Source organism: Giraffa tippelskirchi, chromosome 10 (genome assembly GCF_054371585.1).
Source record: "Giraffa tippelskirchi isolate mGirTip1 chromosome 10, T2T-mGirTip1v1.2.pri, whole genome shotgun sequence".
NCBI lineage: Eukaryota > Metazoa > Chordata > Mammalia > Artiodactyla > Giraffidae > Giraffa > Giraffa tippelskirchi.
The window spans coordinates 150,158,324-150,176,452 of record NC_137284.1 but is presented as its reverse complement, the minus strand read 5'-3'; the positions used below and the strand labels follow the sequence as shown (position 1 = coordinate 150,176,452).

The window sequence follows — 18,129 nt, the reverse complement described above, 5'->3', positions numbered from 1 at the left end:
GCCTGTTAATGACAAAGTTTATACTATTTTCTTGCTTTTATTTCTATTCAGAAAACCACAGACTTTTGAACATTTTAAGAGTATGGTTCTTGTGTGAATAATGTCGTACCTACCTTGCATGAATTTTTGACATTGTTTCAAAAGCTTCTTAGGAAAACATTGTGAAACCATATTTAAAAAGCTAAAGAGGTAGTACTCTAAAACATACAACCATAGATGATCATTGTTAATGTTCTGTATATATAGTTACACGTTTTACTGTACATCTACATATATATATATATGTATGTATCAGTGTTGTTAGTTTACGTATTTCTTTCATTTATAAACATCAGGAATGATTTTCCATGTTAAAATATTTCTCTGAAGCATACTTTGAATGGCTGAATACTGTTTCCTTGAATAAAAATATTTTAATATTTTATCTCCTAATTAAGTTCATACATTATAATACTTTCATTTGTGTTTTACTCTCCAGGTTCCACATGAAAGAAATCACCCTGATACCACTCTTCACACTTCCCTCCTGGATAGCTTTACATCTACATTATTAAGAACAAGAAACACAGATTTCTCATGTTGTGTCTAACCTAGTGTTTTCTTCTCAATTCCAGTTTCTGACTTGAGAGAGATTCCTGTTTCTCGTATGTGATGCCAGCTGTAATTATTTGATTCATTACAGTAAAAGAAAGAAAGGTTTTTGCTTATACAAGTTAAATAATTACAAGTTGTTGTTGTTCAGTCACTCAGTCATGTCTGACTCTTTGCAAACCCATGGACTGCAGCACGCCAGGCCTCCCTGTCCCTCACCATCTCCCAGAGTTTGCCCAAGTTCATGTTCATTTTATCAGTGATGCTGTTCAGTCATCTTATTCTCTGATGCCCTCTTCTCCTTCTGCCCTCAATCTTTCCCAGCATCCAGGACTTTTCCAACGAGTCATCTGTTCACATCAGATGACCAAAATACTGGAACTTCACCCTCAGCATCAGTCTTTCCAGTGAATATTTAGGGTTGATCTCCCTTAAGATTGACTGGTTTGATCTCCTTGCTGTCTTAAGGGGACTTTCAGGAGTCTTCTCCAGCACCGCAGTTCGAAGGCATCAATTCTTTGGCGGTCTGCTTTCTTTACAGTGCAGCTCTCACAACAGTACGTGACCATTGGGAAGACCACAGACTGACTATACAGCTTTGTCAGCAGAGTAATGTCTCTGCTTTTCAACACACTGTCTAGGTTTGTCATCGCTTTCCTGCCAAGAGGTAATTGTCTTCTGATTTTATGGCTGCAGTCACCATTCACAGTGATTTTGGAATCAACATTATTTTTGGAGTTAACATTACTTTAATATAATTAATACCATACCATATTAAAATGTTGCATGAATATAATGGCATTTTATCACACATGGCTTACACTAAAGGTGCAATAGAGTAGACAATATATTCCCTCCCAGTAATTATGAGTTGTCTCTTACGATGGTAGATATTATTTTAGGTCATGCATTTTTTTTTTAATGCTTATGCATATAGGATGAATTTAGTCATTCAGTCTCTATCCCCATTGTAAGGCTAGTATTCAGACAACATATAAAAGGGGTATATTCTAGTATTGGGATTAGAGTAGATTCATATGAGGAGACTCCTCAGGCACCCGTTATATGTGTAGGCTTTGTCAACAGTAAAAGTTAAAGGAGTTATATCCTCACTATGAATATATGGTAATCCTCAAGATAAACTCAAAGATCCAAAGAGATTTGTACAAAATGTCACTTATTTGAACTGAGATTCACTTTCATCAAATAATGGTTTATGGATAAGTCTTGTACATCTTGTATAGAGATCTCTTCAAGAAAATTAGAGATACCAGGGGAACATTTCATGCAAAGATGGGCACAATAAAGGACAGAAATAGTATGGGCCTAACAGAAGCAGGAGATATTAAGAAGAGGTGGCAAGAATACACAGAAGAACTATCCAAAAATGATCTTCTTGACCCAGATAACCATAATGATGTGATCACTCACCTAGAGCCAGACATCCTGGAATGCAAAGTCAAGTGGGCCTTAGGAAGCATCACTATGAACAAAGCTAGTGGAGGTGATGGAATTCCAGTTGAGCTATTTCAATTCCTAAAAGATGATTCTGTGAAAGTGCTGCACTCAATATGCCAGTGAATTTGGAAAACTCAGCAATTGCCACAGGACTGGAAAAGATCAGTTTTTATTCCACTCCCAAAGAAAGGCAATGCCAAAGAATTCAAACAACTAGCACACAACTGCACTCATCTCACATACTAGTAAAGCAATGCTGAAAATTCTCCAAGCTAGGCTTCAACAGTACGTGAACCGTGAACTTCCAGATGATCAAGCTGGATTTAGAAAAGGCAGAGGAACCAAAGATCAAATTGCCAACATCCGCTGGATCATCGAAAAAGCAAGACAGTTCCAGAAAAACATCTGCTTTATTAACTATGCCAAAGCCTTTGACTGTGTGGATCACAACACTGTGGAAAATTCTGAAAGAGATGGGAATACCAGACCACCTGACCTGCCTCTTGAGAAATCTGTATGCAGGTCAAGAAGCAACAGTTAGAACTGGACATGGAACAACAGATTGGTTCCAAATAGGAAAAGGAGTATGTCAAAGTTGTATATTGTCACCCTGCTTATTTAACTTATATGCAGAGTACATCACATCAAATGCCAGACTGAAAGAAGAACAAGCTGGAATCAAGATTGCTGGGAAAAATATCAATAACCTCAGATACGCAGATGATACCACCCTTACGGCAGAAAGTGAAGAAGAACTAAAGAGCCTCTTGATGAAAGTGAAAGAGAAGAATAAAAGAGTTGGCTTAAAACTCAACATTCAAAAAACTAAGATCGTGGCATCCATCCCATCACATCATGGCAAATAGATGGGGAAACACTGACAGACTTTATTTTCTTGGGCTCCAAAATTACTGCAGTTGGTGACTGCAGCCATGAAATTAAAAGACGCTTACTCCTTGGAAGGAAAGTTATGACCAACCTAGATAGCAAATTTAAAAGCAGAGACATTACTTTGCAACAAAGGTCCGTCTAGTCAAAGCTATGGTTTTCCAGTAGTCATGTATGGATGTGAGAGTTGGACCATAAAGAAAGCCGAGCACCAAAGAATTGACGCTTTTGAATTGTGGTGTTGGAGAAGACTCTTGAGAGTCCCTTGGACAGCAAGGAGATCCAACCAGTCCATCCTAAAGGAAATCAGTCCTGAATATTCATTGGAAGAACTGATATTGAAGGTGAAGCTCCAGTACTTTGGCCACCTTATGTGAAGAATTGAGTCACTGGAAAAGTCCCTGATGCTGGCAAGGATTGGGGGCAGGAGGAGAAGGGGACGACAGAGGATGAGATAGTTGGATGGCATCACTCGATGGATATGAGTTTGGGCAAGCTCTGGGAGTTGATGATGGACAGGGAAGCCTGGTGTGCTGTAGTCCATGGAGTTGTAAAGAGTCCGAGACAACTGAGCGACTGAACTGAACTGAATATGTCTTGTACCTCTTTATATCTCATAATAACTAATATAAGTCTAGATGAAACAGGCTCAGGAAATGTTTGTTAAATGGATAATTTTCATTTTTAATTCAAAAAATGCATATAGTAAGTATCTTCTATTTGCCACTTTCAATTGACCAAGACACGGCTTCTATTTTGTCAGAAAAGTTCATAGTTAGGATCTGATTACCGGGAAATGAAACAGAGACAAAATTACAGTTTCTTCATTTCCGTCAATGTGATTGCCTTTGGGGGGGTTCTGTCTAAATGATATTAAGTTTGTGACACTGATTTTTGCTACAATGAAAGACTATTCCTATATTACATAAAGTGGAGATGGCAACATCTCTACTGCAAAATCCTACTTAGGATTTTTAAATTCCTATACTTTGGCCACCTAATGTGAAGAGGTGACTCATTGAAAAAGACCGTAATGCTGGGAAAAATTGAGGGCAAAAGGAGAAGGAGGAGACAGAGGATGAGATGGTTGGATCATATCACTGATTCAGTGGACACGAGTTTGAGCAAACTCGGGGAGATAGTGAAGGACAGAGAAGCCTGGCGTGCTGCAGTTCATGGGGTCACAAAGAATCAGACGTGACTTAGTGACTAATCAACAACAGCAACACACATTTACTCTCTGAACATGAAGAACAATTATATTTGTTGAAGGTAACTCAGTCTATTACTATTCAGTAGGAATGTACGTTTATCATATTTTGGTCTTGTTAATTTTATGCCTGAATTAATAATTTTTAAAATTTTCATTTTGATTATTATCATGTTGCTGTTAAAATTAAACAACATAAAAATAAAATTGAATAAAGATTAAAACTCTTAAGCAGATACTGTACTGAAGGAGGAAGAAAATGTAAGGAAAGTGATGCCAAAAACTTCACCTTTCCAGTAGAGTAAATGAAACATAACAGCTCAGATAAGAAAAGTTTTGCATGGTCAGTATGAGTAATTCTGTCTACTGAGGCAGTCTTATAATGGAAAGTTTCATGATCTTTGGATTTTATTTATTTCTCTTCCTCTTGTCAGGAGTGATGGAACTCATTCTATCCTATTCATGATAGGAAAGATATTTATATAAAATACTGTGATTTCAAATCTGATAATCATCACAACAGGGTGATACCCTAAGGATGCTTCCAAAAAGATTAGATATATGGCAAACCTATCTCTTACATTATTTCAGCAAAGAAAAGATTTACTGTCGTTGTTACTAGAATTTCACTTTCCAAGGGAGGCTTCCCTGGACATCAATATCTTTGTTAGTTGCTCAGTCATGTTTGACTCTTTGTGACTCCATGGACTGTAGCCCTCCAGGCTCCTCTGTCCATGGAGTTCTCCAGGCAAGAATACTGGACTGGGTAGCCATTCCCTTCTCCAGGGGATCTTCCCGACCAAGGGATTGAACCTAGGTCTCTTGCATTGCAGGCAGAGTCTTTACCATGAGCCAACAGGAAAGCCCAGCTAATACATAAAGTCATTTTATTAATTTGGCTATTTCAGAGACAATGCCTAGATATAGAGCCTCTCATTTTCTGAGCCCCTTCTCATTGAGAGTGGGGCCAGCTTGGGCCTCCACCACTCAGTTACACCGGGAGGTGACTTTGAGAGGGATGCTGAACACCAGCCCCTCAACATACACACACAGCTTAGTAGGCAGAAATTCCCTAAGGTCAGGGAGGGAGCTGTGAGTGTCTATTTTCCTACCTACAATGCACAGTATGAGTGGGAGGAAAGATCACCCAGGGATGTCGTTCTTGTGCCCAGAGCAATGGTGGTGTCTGCTGCTGACCTGTCCTATCTCATCTACCTGTACTGGAAATCACCTCCTAGCATAAACCAATCTCTTCTACTCACGGAGACGCTAGCTCTGCATTTCTCATAAGAACCTTCTTTGACCTAGAATAAAACTCCACAAGGGTGAGCACAGTACCTCTGAAATGGTTCAGTGCCCTGCTCCCTCAGCAGTTGGCAGAGGATTGAATTCCAGACACAGGATGGGTTGCTTGTTGGACTCAGCAAGGTTCTTCAAAGAACCCCAAGGGCATAGGTTTCATTTTAGAATCAGATGAATTAAAAACATTCTGGAGTTTCTATTGAGAATTCAAATTCCCAGAAGGATCATAAGATATAACACATTTTTATCTTCTCTCTAAGGCAGAGTGGGGGTGGGGAAATCCCTAAAATTGCCCTCTGGAGAAGAGCTAAGATTGTGTTGAATTGCCCGTGGAGGAAAAATTCTAGAAAACAGTTGGAGCAGACACTAGCATCATATTGTCTCTACACACATTTTCAATACATCTAGGGTTATAAACCTGAGGCAGATATCATAAATTACATTGCCCACTCCCTTCAAGTGATCGGTTTTAAGAACATATGCTTCTCTACAATCCCCATGAAGGTATACATTTAGATGGTTGAGAGATGACTTTCCGTGGAGTCTGCTATGGCAACCCTGAGACAGAACAGATCCCCCATGCCAAAGTGTGTCTCTGTCTGCAGTAACGGTGGATAGATATTAATGTGGAAGGATTCTAACAGCCAAAAGCAATAATTATGAAGCCCTTCTTATGCTTTAAGAAAATGTGCTGGATTCTTTATATCAGACAGTGTGTTCTTTGCAACCTCATGGAGGGTAGTCTGGCAGGCTCCTCTGTCCATGAGATTTTCCAGGCAAGAATACTGGAGTGGGTTACCATTCCCTACTCCAGGGGACCTTCCTGACCCAGGGATTGAACCTGCATCTCTTACATCTCTTGCATTGACAGACAGATTCTTTACCTCTAGTGCCACCTGGGACTACATAGTTTAATATCATCATTATCTTTTTACTGATGTGGAGACTGAAGTTTAAATATAAATTTAAGTTAAATTATCATATACAGACATATAAATTATCAATATAATTGTATATATTAATATACAATAAATATATAGCATATATACTTAGATAAATTATTTAAAAGATTAAAAAGTTTTTTATTCTTTAAGTGGGAATTTTTGAGAACTTTTCCAAGGGTCTGTGGGATCAAAAATATTTTTACAATAATATTTAGACACTTCTTGCCTTTTTCACTCTCAGTTAGTGGAGTTTCCCAGAAGCATCATGACATATAATGGTGCAACACATAGAATGCAGAAGACGATATAACCTCTAGCTGTCTTCTCTGTTAAGTTATTTAGACATTTTTCAAAAATGTAAAACATAGCTACCATTTTCACTTTTTTTGTCTTGTAAAAGATATTTTTCATAAAAATATAGTATATTAACATATAATGGAAATAGTTCTAAATGAATTAAAAGTAATTATTTAACAAATTCTCAGTTTCTATTATGACATATATCAATAAAGATAGCCACATAAATGTTTGTATCAGTAATTTTTAAGAGTTCAAAGGGGTCCCAGCCAAAAAGTTTGATGCCCAAACTTTTTTGATGCCGAATCAAAAAGATTGAACTAAATGATAGATTACCAATCCAGCAATAGCCAGAGGTGGAAAATAAAGAATTTTATCTGATACCAAAATGTTTTTGTTTTCTATTCCTGCTGTTATCAACACAAGTTTAATGCCTTAAAATAACATACCTACTGTCTCACAGTTTCCATTGGTCAGCCATCCTGGCCCTGGTCAGCTGGATTCTTTGCACAGGCTGAAATCGAGGGTGTGGCTGGATCTGGAATCCTCATATGAGGTCCTTGCATGAGGTGAGATTCATCTTCACACCAGATCTCCCTGACTTGCTCCACTGCTGCAAGTTGTAGAAAACTCCCTGTAGTTAGGAGTGAAATGAAAGTTGCTCAGTCTTGTCCATCTCTTTGCGACCCCATGGAATATACAGTCCATGGAATTCTCCAGGCCAGAATACTGGAGTGGGTAGCCTTTTCCTTCTCCAGAGGATCTTCCCAACCCAGGGATCGAACCCAGGTATCCAGCATTGCAGGCAGATTCTTTACCAACTGAGCTATGAGGGTTAGAAGGCTCATCTGATTGGGTCAGTTCGGTTCAGTTCAGTCACTCAGTCATGTCCGACTCTTTGTGACCCCATTAAAAGCAGTATGCCAGGCTTCCCTGTCCATCACTAACTCCCAGAGCCTACTCAAACTCATGTCCATTGAGTTGGTGATGCCATCCAACCATCTCATCCTCTGTCGTCCCCTTCTCCTCCCACCTTCAATCTTTCCCAGCCTCAGGGTCTTTTCAAATGAGTCAGTTCTTCACATCAGGTGGCCAAAGTATTGGAGTTTCAGCTTCAGCATCAGTCCTTCCAATGAATATTCAGGACTGATTTCTTTTAGGGTGGACTGGTTGGATCTCCTTGCTGTCCAAGGGACTCTCAAGAGTCTTCTCCAACACTGTAGTTCAAAAGCATCAATTCTTTGCCACTCAGCTTTGTTTATAGTCCAACTCTCACGTCCAGACATGACTACTGGAAAACCATGGCTTTGACTAGATGGACCTTTGTTGGCAAAGGAACGTCTCTGCTTTTTAATATGATGTGTAGGTTGGTCATAACTTTTCTTTCAAGTAGCAAGCGTCTCTTAATTTTATGGCTGCAGTCACCATGTGCAGTGATTTTGGAGCCCCCAAAAAATAAAGTCTGCCACTATTTCTAGTTTCCCCATCTATTTGCCATGAAGTGATGGGACCGGATGCCATGATCTTAGTTTTCTGAATGTTGAGCTTTAAGCCAACTTTTTCACTCTCCTCTTTCACTTTCATCAAGAGGCTTCTTAGTTCTTCTTCGCTTTCTGCCATAAGTTCTTCTTTGCTTTCTGCCTGATTGGGTCAGACCCCAGGATAATCTCCATTTTTTGTTGTTTAGTCACTAAGTTGTATCTGACTATCAATGCTAAAAGAGAGCCTCCATACTTCACATCAATCGATTTGTAAAATCCCTTCACAGCAGTACCCAGATTAGTGCTTGATTGTTAATCAAGGAAAAGCAGATATCTCAAGGAATTTAGTGCTTTTCTATGTGTGGGAAGATGCAAGCTGGGCTTACTGAAACCATTTCTTTCATATGCACCTAATCTATCTGGAGCCACTATCCTGTTTTCACATCCTGAGCTTCCTTTCCTCAGGGCTCACTGTAGGGAGTGGCTACAGTCTGATGGCTGTTATAAAGCAGGTGTTCTTCTTCCTTTTGTGTTCCCTCCCCAGGCTCAGAAACTCACATTTGGAGGCCCAAAATCTCTGATGGCTGTGACATTCTTGTTTACCAATATGGCAGGCAATGCTTCATTTCACAATGCCAAACATTTGAAGGAGTGAGTGTAGGATAAGAGTAACCTCAAAGGAACATGTATATCCTATAAAGTCATGATGTACATTTTCATATTTTTGTACTATTTTGACTATTTGTTCCCCTTTGAGCTTATAATAACTTTATGCAAAATTATCTGGCCTAGAATTGAGCTGATGGTCAGCTAAATAAAGTTCTTCTTCAGGCCAGCCATTTTCCCTTGGTGTTTGAGTCTGAGGTGGCTTTAACCTAACCTCCCAATACATTTGATCATCAGTATCAATATCAATGTAGACTTATTTATATAAGGTAGTCGAATCTTTGTGACTTCCCTGGTGGCTCAGTTGGTAAAGAATCTGCCTGCAATGCAGGAGACCCAGGTTAGATCCCTGGGTGGGGAAGATCCCCTGGAGAAGGAAATAGCAACCCACTCCAGTGTTCTTGCTTGAAAAATCCCATGGACAGAGGAGCCTGGTGGGCTACAGTCCATGGGGTCACAAAGAGTTAGGAGTATCTGAGCATACATATATTTGAATCTTAGTAACCAGCAATGTTAAATCATATTACAGTCATGGTACAATTCAGTTTTCATTTCAGAACCCATCAGTAAGAATCAGAGGTCTTTGCCTCTCCAACAGATCTGGCACTTGTCCATATACCAGATTAACATTATGGACAGCCGTCATTACAGTTAGCCATGACTCACTTATTTCTGGGTTCCAAGTCAGTAGGGGACAAAGCCAGTTACCCTGTCTCAATTTAGAGGCTTGTACTAAAGCTAACTCCTTTTGTGGGCTGTTATATAGTAGGGCCTGCTTCTCTGCCTGCCCCACCATGAGGAGGAGGACACAGTGCTATTCAGACTAACTGTACTACAGGTATGTCTTCTGATCTACTCTTCACAGTTGAGCATGCACTCATTATGCTTCAGTGAAAATTACAAATGCTGTCACAGAAACTAAGTTCCAAGGTCTGTAAGAGCCCCGTAACTGTGTCCCTTTGGCTCCAGCAGCTAGAATGGAAAGGCTTTGCCTCACAGTTACTTTAGTCTCCATCTGGATCAAAACAGTCAAGAGGTCTTGAGTAAGGGCTGAGTGCTAGCAGTATATAGCTGTATTTGCTGAGTCTGTCTGATCCATTTCACTAAAGTCCCATTCTATTTCCAGGCTGACTCTTATCCCTTGCTTTTTTCCTAGAATAGAATTCCCTCTAATTTTCTCATTCTAGTTAAAAAAAAAATATTTTTTTCAACTGGCTGTCACATTTCATTAAAAGTGAATTCAGCTTGTTCAGTGATGCCTAGATGGCCACCTTTCTCTTTTAAAGCCATTCTTCGGTTTTGTGGAACAATCCACCATGCTTGTGGTTATCATTGTGTACTAATAACATGAGTGCAGTTACAAGTATGTTTTGCTACCCCAAAATGTTGGGTCCCCCATATAGGGCTTGCTAGCCTACCTAGATGTAATTTAGTCTGAGCATGCCACAAGGCCTTCTAAAATTTTCCTCCTTTCAGGGGTGGGGCTATTTCCCAAGAAATTTACACATGCCATGTGAAGTCTATAATTTATTCCTATCAGAAACCCATTGTCTCTCCACTTCTGTTTTAACAGCTTTCCATCCACAAAAAAGGAGGTGATGAGTATCTGTGCATAGCTCACCGTGGTCTGCTAGGAATGAAACTGATATACTTTGTCCACTATAACCAAGGACCTTTCTAAGCATTTGATCATCAAGGTTTATAGTTAACACAGTGATCCATCAGCTGAAAATTGTATTACATGGTCTAATGGCCACATGGAGAATGGTTCCCAGAAACTTTCTTCCCAGTGAAATCTTTTCTAGTAGAAGCAACCTGAAGAATGAGAATCAAAAGTTACTGCTACATAACTAGAGTTCTATTCAGTCACCAACAAGGGATCCAGTTAATCATCATATCATAAGACCAACATCTTATCTCAAATCATAAGACCAGCCAGTACAACGGCACTCAGGATTGCATGCTTCCATTTGACCTTGTTAAATTCCAAAAGTAGGGTTGGTGCTGGCAAACATATGACTTCCCATTTTTGTGCATCTGGCATAATTGTGTTAAGAGACAATCACCCTCCAGCTGTTAACCTCTCTTTTAAAAATCATACAATCTAAAAGGTGCAAGTTATGTTTTATGTGGGGACATTTCTGAGGACTATAGCCTCAGGGAGGCAGCCTATCAGACAACTCCAAAAACATCATCAACGAGCCATCAGCGCTACAGCTGTTGGTGCACCCTGAGGGGAACTCAGGATGGAGAAAAACAAGATCCTGGCTGTAGATAGCTAAGATGCAAAACAAAGTGAGTGAGTGAAAGTCACTCAGTCATGTCTAGTCCATGGAATTCTCTAGGCCAGAATACTGGAGTGGGTACGCTTTCCCTTCTCCAGGGGATCTTCCCAACCCAGGGATCGAACCTAGGTCTCCCACATTGCAGGCAGATTTACCAGCTGAGCCACAAAGGAAGTCCAGTTAGGTCTATAGTATGCTATAATATTGTAGCATTACAGCTAAAGGCAACAAATACCCCCTACCATATTTCAGGGGCTTAACAGGTGGCACTAGTGCTAAAGAACCCACCTGCCAATGCAGGAGACATAAGAGACTCGGGTTTGCTCCCTGAATTGGGACGATCCCCTGGAGGAAGTCATTGCAACCCATTCCAGTATTCTTGCCTGGGGAATCTCATGGACAGAGGAATCTGGTGGGCTACAGTCTGGTAGGTTTGCACAGAGTCAGACACAACCAAAGCAACTCAGCATGCATTCACCATATTTCAGAGGGAACAAAGTTCCTCCTGCATGTTGCCCTTTGATACTCTTCACATTAGCCTGTCCTTCCATAGCACTCTCCTAAAGGCACCCTTGACCTCTTTGCTCCTCAGGCTGTAGATCAGCGGGTTCAGCATGGGGTTGAAAAGACTGTAAAACAGGGAAAGGATCTTCTGCTGCTCCTCAGGGTGGTGGGACTTGGGGGCCATGTACATGACGATGGCACTGCCAAAGAAGAGCCCGACCACGCAGAGGTGGGAGGAGCAGGTGGAGAAGGCCTTCCTGCGGCCCTCACCTGACTGGATCCTCAGGATGGCAACCAGGATGCGCGCGTAGGAGACCAGCACCAGGCAGAGGGGCCCCAGTAAGATAAAAACACAGGCCGAAAAGATGACAACTTGGTTGAGCCTTGTGTCAGCACAGGCCAGCTTGAGGACAGACAAGATTTCACAGAAGAAGTGGTTGATTTCGTGAGGCCCACAGAAAGGCAGCCTCAGAAAGAGAACTAAGTGGACCAGAGCCAAGAGGAAGCTTAACACCCAGGATGTGATGGCCAAGACTGTGCACACTCTCCAGCTCATGGTGATAACGTAATGTAGGGGGTGGCAGATGGCTACATACCTGTCATAGGACATCACCATCAAAATCAAGCACTCTGTGTGAGCAAAAGCTAGATATAGAAATGTCTGCATAATGCAGGGAACAAAGGAGATGGTTCTTTTCTGACCCACAAGATTGGCCAGCATCTTGGGGACATTGTTGGAGGCATAGGACATGTCGATGATGGCCAAGTGTGAGAGGAAGAAGTACATGGGGGTGTGCAGTCTTGAGTCTAAGCAGATTAGCCCCAGGATGACTCCATTCCCCAGGAGGGTGAGGGTGAAGAAGAGAGAGAAAAGTCCAAAGAGGAAAAACTCCAGTGCTGAATCGACCTGGAATCCCAGGAGGGTGACTTCTGCGATCCGTGTCTGATTGCCTCCCATGCTCCTGGGCAGGGATAGAGCAGCGCACCTCTGGGACAGGAAGGTCAGAGCTGTAGGGAAATCAAGACACAAAATACCTTCTGAGTGTAATGAAGTGAGCATTTGGAAATGTATTACTTTGGATGGATTTCCTACAATTTATTGTTAGATATTTTGTTAAAACTAATTCTGTGTGCTCATATTTATCAGAAAAAGTTATCCTGTATCAAAGAAATAATAGCATATACATATATATGTAACATTTATTATAGATAATAAAATGTAATAGGATGCATTATTATATACTCTGCCTAACAGAATGCACATTCACATGCACACATACAAAGTTTAGGAGAATTCAAGTTTCCTGGCTTCCCTTCAAGGCTATGAGTCTTGATTATTAATGCAGTTAGAAGAAAGAGAACCCTGACAAACCATCTCTAAAAAAAGGTAGTTTTATTTTCTAGGCTTGCTTGTATTCTTGGTCTAAGATATGAAGTTATTAGGGTCCTCTGTTCTTTATATGTTGCTTTTGTTTACATATCCCTTTACCTTCTCACTTGCTTTTCTATCCATTAGTTTCAGATTTGAAGTCCTTAGAAATATTTGATAGCTTCTTAAAGCAAATTGTTCCTTGCACAGGAATAAGTAAAGGCAAAATCCTGAGCAAAAAGGATTTGGTGAGTTCTAGGAACAGACAAAAAAAAAAGTCCAATGTTCCTGAACCATAGTGACAAAGAGGTTATAAATATTCATTGTTATCTTACTGATATTTTAAACAATTTGGAACTGACACAAGATTTTTAAGTTGGAATATATTTAAATATTTTGTTATTTTTATAATAGAATGTTATATAGCCATTTAAAAAGATAATATAGAATTTTATATGGTGATGAATAATTTTCCACATAAAGTCAAATCATGTGTACATGATATGATTTATATTTCAAAATTTAACATATCTATACACAAATGTCTTTGGGGTCTATTTGTATATATGCAGGAAAACTCTGTAACTTAAACATGAAACTCTTTACATTGATTATCTCTAGAGAGTAGGATTATATGGGAACTTACTTTTTGAATATTTTGTATGGTTGCTGCTGCTATTGCTAAGTCGGTTCAGTCGTGTCCAACCTTGTGCAACCCATAGACGGCAGCCCACCAGGCTCCGCTGTCCTTGGATTCTCCAGGCAAGAATACTGGAGTGGGTTGCCATTTCCTTCTCCAATGCATGAGAGTGAAAAGTGAAAGTGAAGTCGCTCAGTCGTGTCCGACTCTTAGCGACCCCATGGACTGCAGCCTACCAGGCTCCTCCATCCATGGGGATTCTCCAGGCAAGAGTACTGGAGTGGGGTGCCATTGCCTTCTCCATATTGCATGGTTACTGTTTGTTTTTTAATACATATGCACTACCAAAAGAAGACATTTAAAAAATCTACTGTGTAATATAGAAGCAAGGTTGCATATTTTTCTTGTTTATTCGAGAGTAGTACTCAGGAAGTTGTAGCAGGAATGTCAAACCTGAGCAGATTCTCAGAGGTTCAAATGGGGGAAATGAGTCACCATATTACGTTAACTGAAAAAATAGTTAAAAAACAATGGGAAAGAGGAAATTGAAAATTTCAATCTCATATTTGTTTACTGAGATATTTTTTCTGAATTGTCCTGATAAATATCATGATCTTCCATTGAGTCAAAGTAGAAAAAGATTTCAAATTAAGTTGAAAATTACTGCAACATCCACCTAAATGTGAAGAGGAGCACAAGAAAAGAACTGTTTCGAAGTTGCACAGGAGAAAAATATTGACATAATTGATCATTGCCTGTAGATCACAATAAACTGTGGAAAATTCTGAAAGAGATGGGAATACCAGACCACCTGACCTGCCTCTTGAGAAACCTGTAAGCAGGTTAGGAAGCAACAGTTAGAATTGGACATGGAACAACAGACTGGTTCCAAATAGGGAAAGAAGTACGTCAAGGCTGTATATTGTCACCCTGCTTATTTAACTTATATGCAGAGTACATCATGAGAAATGCTGGGCTGGAGGAAGCACAAGCTGGAATCAAGATTGCCAGGAGAAGTATCAATAACCTCAGTTATGCAGATGCTGCTGCTGCTGCTGCTGCTGCTAAGTCGCTTCAGTCGTGTCCGACTCTGTGCGACCCCATAGACGGCAGCCTACCAGGCTCCACCATCCCTGGGATTCTCCAGGCAAGAATACTGGAGTGGGTTGCCATTTCCTTCTCCAGTGCATGAAAGGGAAAAGTGAAAGTGAAGTCGCTCAGTCCTGTCTGACTCTTAGCGACCCCATGGACGGTAGCCTACCAGGCTCCTCCATCCATGGGATTTTCCAGGCAAGAGTACTGGAGTGGGGTGCCATTGCCTTCTCCGTATGCAGATGACACCACCCTTATGGCAGAAAGTGAAGAAGAACTAAAGAGACTCTTGATGAAAGTGAAAGAGGAGAGTGAAAAAGTTGGCTTAAAGCTCAACATTCAGAAAACTAAGATCATGGCATCCGGTCCCATCACTTCATGGCAAATAGATGGGGAAACAGTGGAAACGGTGGCTGACTTTATTTTTCTGGGGTAATCACTGCAGATGGTGATTGCAGCCATGAAATTAAAAGACGCTTACTCCTTGGAAGGAAAATTATGACCAACATAGACAGCATATTAAAAAGCAGAGACATTACTTTGTCAACAAAGGTCCATCTAATCAAGGCTATGGTTTTTCCAGTGGTCATGTCTGGATGTGAGAGTTGGACTATAATGAAAGCTGAGCGCCGAAGAATTGATGCTTTTGAACTGTGGTGTTGGAGAAGACTCTTGAGAGTCCCTTGGACTGCAAGGAGATCTAACCAGTCCATCTTAAAGGAAATCAGTCCTGGGTATTCATTGGAAGGACTGATGAAGCTGAAACTCCAATACTTTGGCCACCTGATGCAAAGAGCTGACTCATTTGAAAAGACCCTGATGCTGGGAAGGATTGAGGGCAGGAAGAGAAGGGGACGACAGAGGATGAGATGGTTGGATGGCATCACCGACTCAATGAACATGGGTTTGGGTGGTGGACTCCAGGAGTTGGTGATGGACAAGGAGGCCTGGTGTGCTGCAGTTCATGGGGTCGCAAAGAGTCGGGCACAACTGAGCGACTGAGCTGAACTGAAATGAATTGATCATTGCCATGAAATTGCAAATTCCAGAGATATTTGCCCTCTGCCTGTGAGTTCTGTGTCTCATCCCACATGGATCTGGTGTTTCTTTTAGAAGGAGGTGGTCTGTTACACTAAATCCAAAGTCTAGGGTCGACACTTTACTGTATCTCTGAAGAAATGGCAGCAAATTATGGTCAGTAAGTATCTCACCAAGTCACTCAAATGTTATTAACTAATTTTTAGCTGATATATTTTTAGCTTTTTATTAATTGATTTATTTTAAAATTCATGTAAACAGAGCGCAGTTAAAGGATATATATAGAACTTCTAATTAGCAGATACAAAATGGGAAAATGTCTAATTTTCTGGATGATACAAATATAATGACAGAATGGAATTTGGCACTTTAGAGACGTATCAAATATTGTATTAATAGGTCTATGACTCAGGCTAAATAGGAAGGCTCAGGGAGCTCTTAATATCTGAGACTTTCAGAATTATGGATATTTTGTAAATTTTTAAGACTCTTTTTGAGTAAGCAGGTTTTGTCATTAAGGAAAGCAAGGAACAAAAGCAGTAACAGAAAACTATACAACGAACTTCAGAAAAAATCTCATATGCTTGTGTTTACTGTGGCCCCTGATGCAAAGAACTGATTCATTGGAAAAGACCCAGATGCTGTGAAAGATTGATGGCAGGGGGAGAAGAGAACAGGGTGACAGAGGATGAGATGGTGGGATGGCATCACGGACTCCATGGACATGAGTCTGAGCTAGCTCCAGGAGATGGCGAAGGACAGGGAAGCCTGGTGTGCTGCAGTCCATGGGGTTGCAAAGAGTCCTACACGATTTAACAACAAGAGCTGACAACAACACAGAAAGCTGGAAAAACTAAATTTCTTTCCAAAGAGAATGTTTAAAGGAGTTATGAGAGATCTCCTGAAAGGGAAGGTAGGTAAGAGCTTGAAGAGGCAGGAAGAGCAGGCTGAGTCAGGGCCTGAGATGGATCCTGGGGGAGCAACCAAGGCAGAGCCCAATGGGCTCAGCTGTGATGTGATATTTCGGTTGCTCCTGCACCTAAAAGGGGCCTCGGGAAACAGGCACAGGGATGCTTCAGTATCAGATATGCAAGTCACTAGCCTCTTTTCCCCAAATGATTAGAATTGTTTGAGTTCATAATTCAAATAGCCTGCAATTATAGAGTTTTACATATAATAGTTTGGTAAAATATTTTTGAATGAAACCAGTAGCCTAGAAAAAAATTTTATTTTCAAATGTCAGCAATAATTAAGAAGGCAAAAATTTCTTAGTGGAAATACTTCTTTCATCAGGTATGAACTCCAGACAAACCATATGTAACACTGGGTGCCAACTGCACTCTTCACACTTTTGTAGAAAGATCGTGAGGAGACAGCTCTACAGTGGTGGCTGTCTGCTCAAACTATTAATGATCAGCACATTTGTGAGAAAAAGATAGAAAAAAAAGAATAAAGAAAGCAATTTTCTCCCCTTTAAACATGCAATGATTTCTTGCATTTTTAAAACGATAGTTTAAGAAGTCAGATTTTTTTTTTTCCTCTGAGAAAACTCCTGTGGCAGATAATGAGACACCTGAAATGAAGATGCCTTTAAGTGTCCACCTTGCTGCACCTTAAGGAAAGTGCTCTATCCCGCACAGAATGAGGGAAAACATTTCATGGATACATCACTTTGTTCTCCCATAGCAAGAAAATCAGCAGGGACTGAAAAGACCAGGGTCTCTAAATAAGGATGAAGGCAGACCATCACTCCCATCTCCACTCTGCAGGGGAACCAGATGACCTTAAGTCACTGATTCTCAGCCTCATTGTTTCCTCTGGAAAATGGTGAGAGCAGGGTCTAAAGGGCTGATGTGAAGAATAAATATCATTAGCTGGTACACAGTAGGAGTTTACCAGATGTCAGCAGATACTAATAGTATTAAAGACACCACAAAATTCAAGGAAAATCTAAATTATTAGGACTGGTAATTAATAATAACAATCATGATATTGTAAAGTCCTCCACACTTGCTTTCCTTTTTGGCTATTTATGTTTAAGTCAGAAAACACATGATTTTAATTTCATTTGTATTGATGTCTTATATGCTGATTTTTAAGTTAAAAAGGATTTTAAAGAAATAGAAGAATCTTTAAAGTAACCTCACTCTTGGAATGAAGGAGAAAATACAGTTTTAAAACTCAAAAGGCAGCTCAACTATACCAAATATACCAACGTGAGAAAGAGAGTAAACCTTATGAAATGAAAAGAGGCCATACCTAGGATATTTTGCATTGACCCAGAGTAAAAGTTTTTATTGATCATTCTCTCAGAGTGAGGGCCCTGGGGCCCACAAAGCCAAAGCTCTTGGGCAGGACAGATTA

The 18,129-nt window shown here is 40.3% G+C and overlaps 3 protein-coding genes across 7 annotated transcripts in view; all 3 read right to left on the bottom strand.

Moving 5' to 3' along the window:
- OR2A7 (olfactory receptor family 2 subfamily A member 7) overlaps window positions 1–18,129 on the bottom strand; it is a 343,842-nt gene that overhangs the window by 138,883 nt on the left and 186,830 nt on the right. Inside the window, exon 8 of the mRNA XM_081531186.1 lies at window positions 7,140–7,324. The gene's annotated coding sequence lies outside the window, so the exon portion shown is untranslated. The remainder of the gene's footprint in view (window positions 1–7,139; window positions 7,325–18,129) is intronic.
- LOC145523730 (olfactory receptor 2A12-like) overlaps window positions 1–18,129 on the bottom strand; it is a 231,101-nt gene that overhangs the window by 26,142 nt on the left and 186,830 nt on the right. For both annotated transcript variants that reach the window (XM_081534515.1, XM_081534516.1), the window contains one exon: window positions 7,140–7,324. The gene's annotated coding sequence lies outside the window, so the exon portion shown is untranslated. The remainder of the gene's footprint in view (window positions 1–7,139; window positions 7,325–18,129) is intronic.
- Window positions 11,652–18,129, bottom strand: part of LOC145523729 (olfactory receptor 2A14-like) — a 350,514-nt gene continuing 344,036 nt past the window's right edge. For all 4 annotated transcript variants that reach the window (XM_081534513.1, XM_081534512.1, XM_081534514.1 and 1 more), the window contains one exon: window positions 11,652–12,634. In XM_081534513.1, coding sequence (XP_081390639.1) covers window positions 11,652–12,584 — 933 coding nt within the window. In that variant the 5' untranslated portion in view covers window positions 12,585–12,634. The remainder of the gene's footprint in view (window positions 12,635–18,129) is intronic.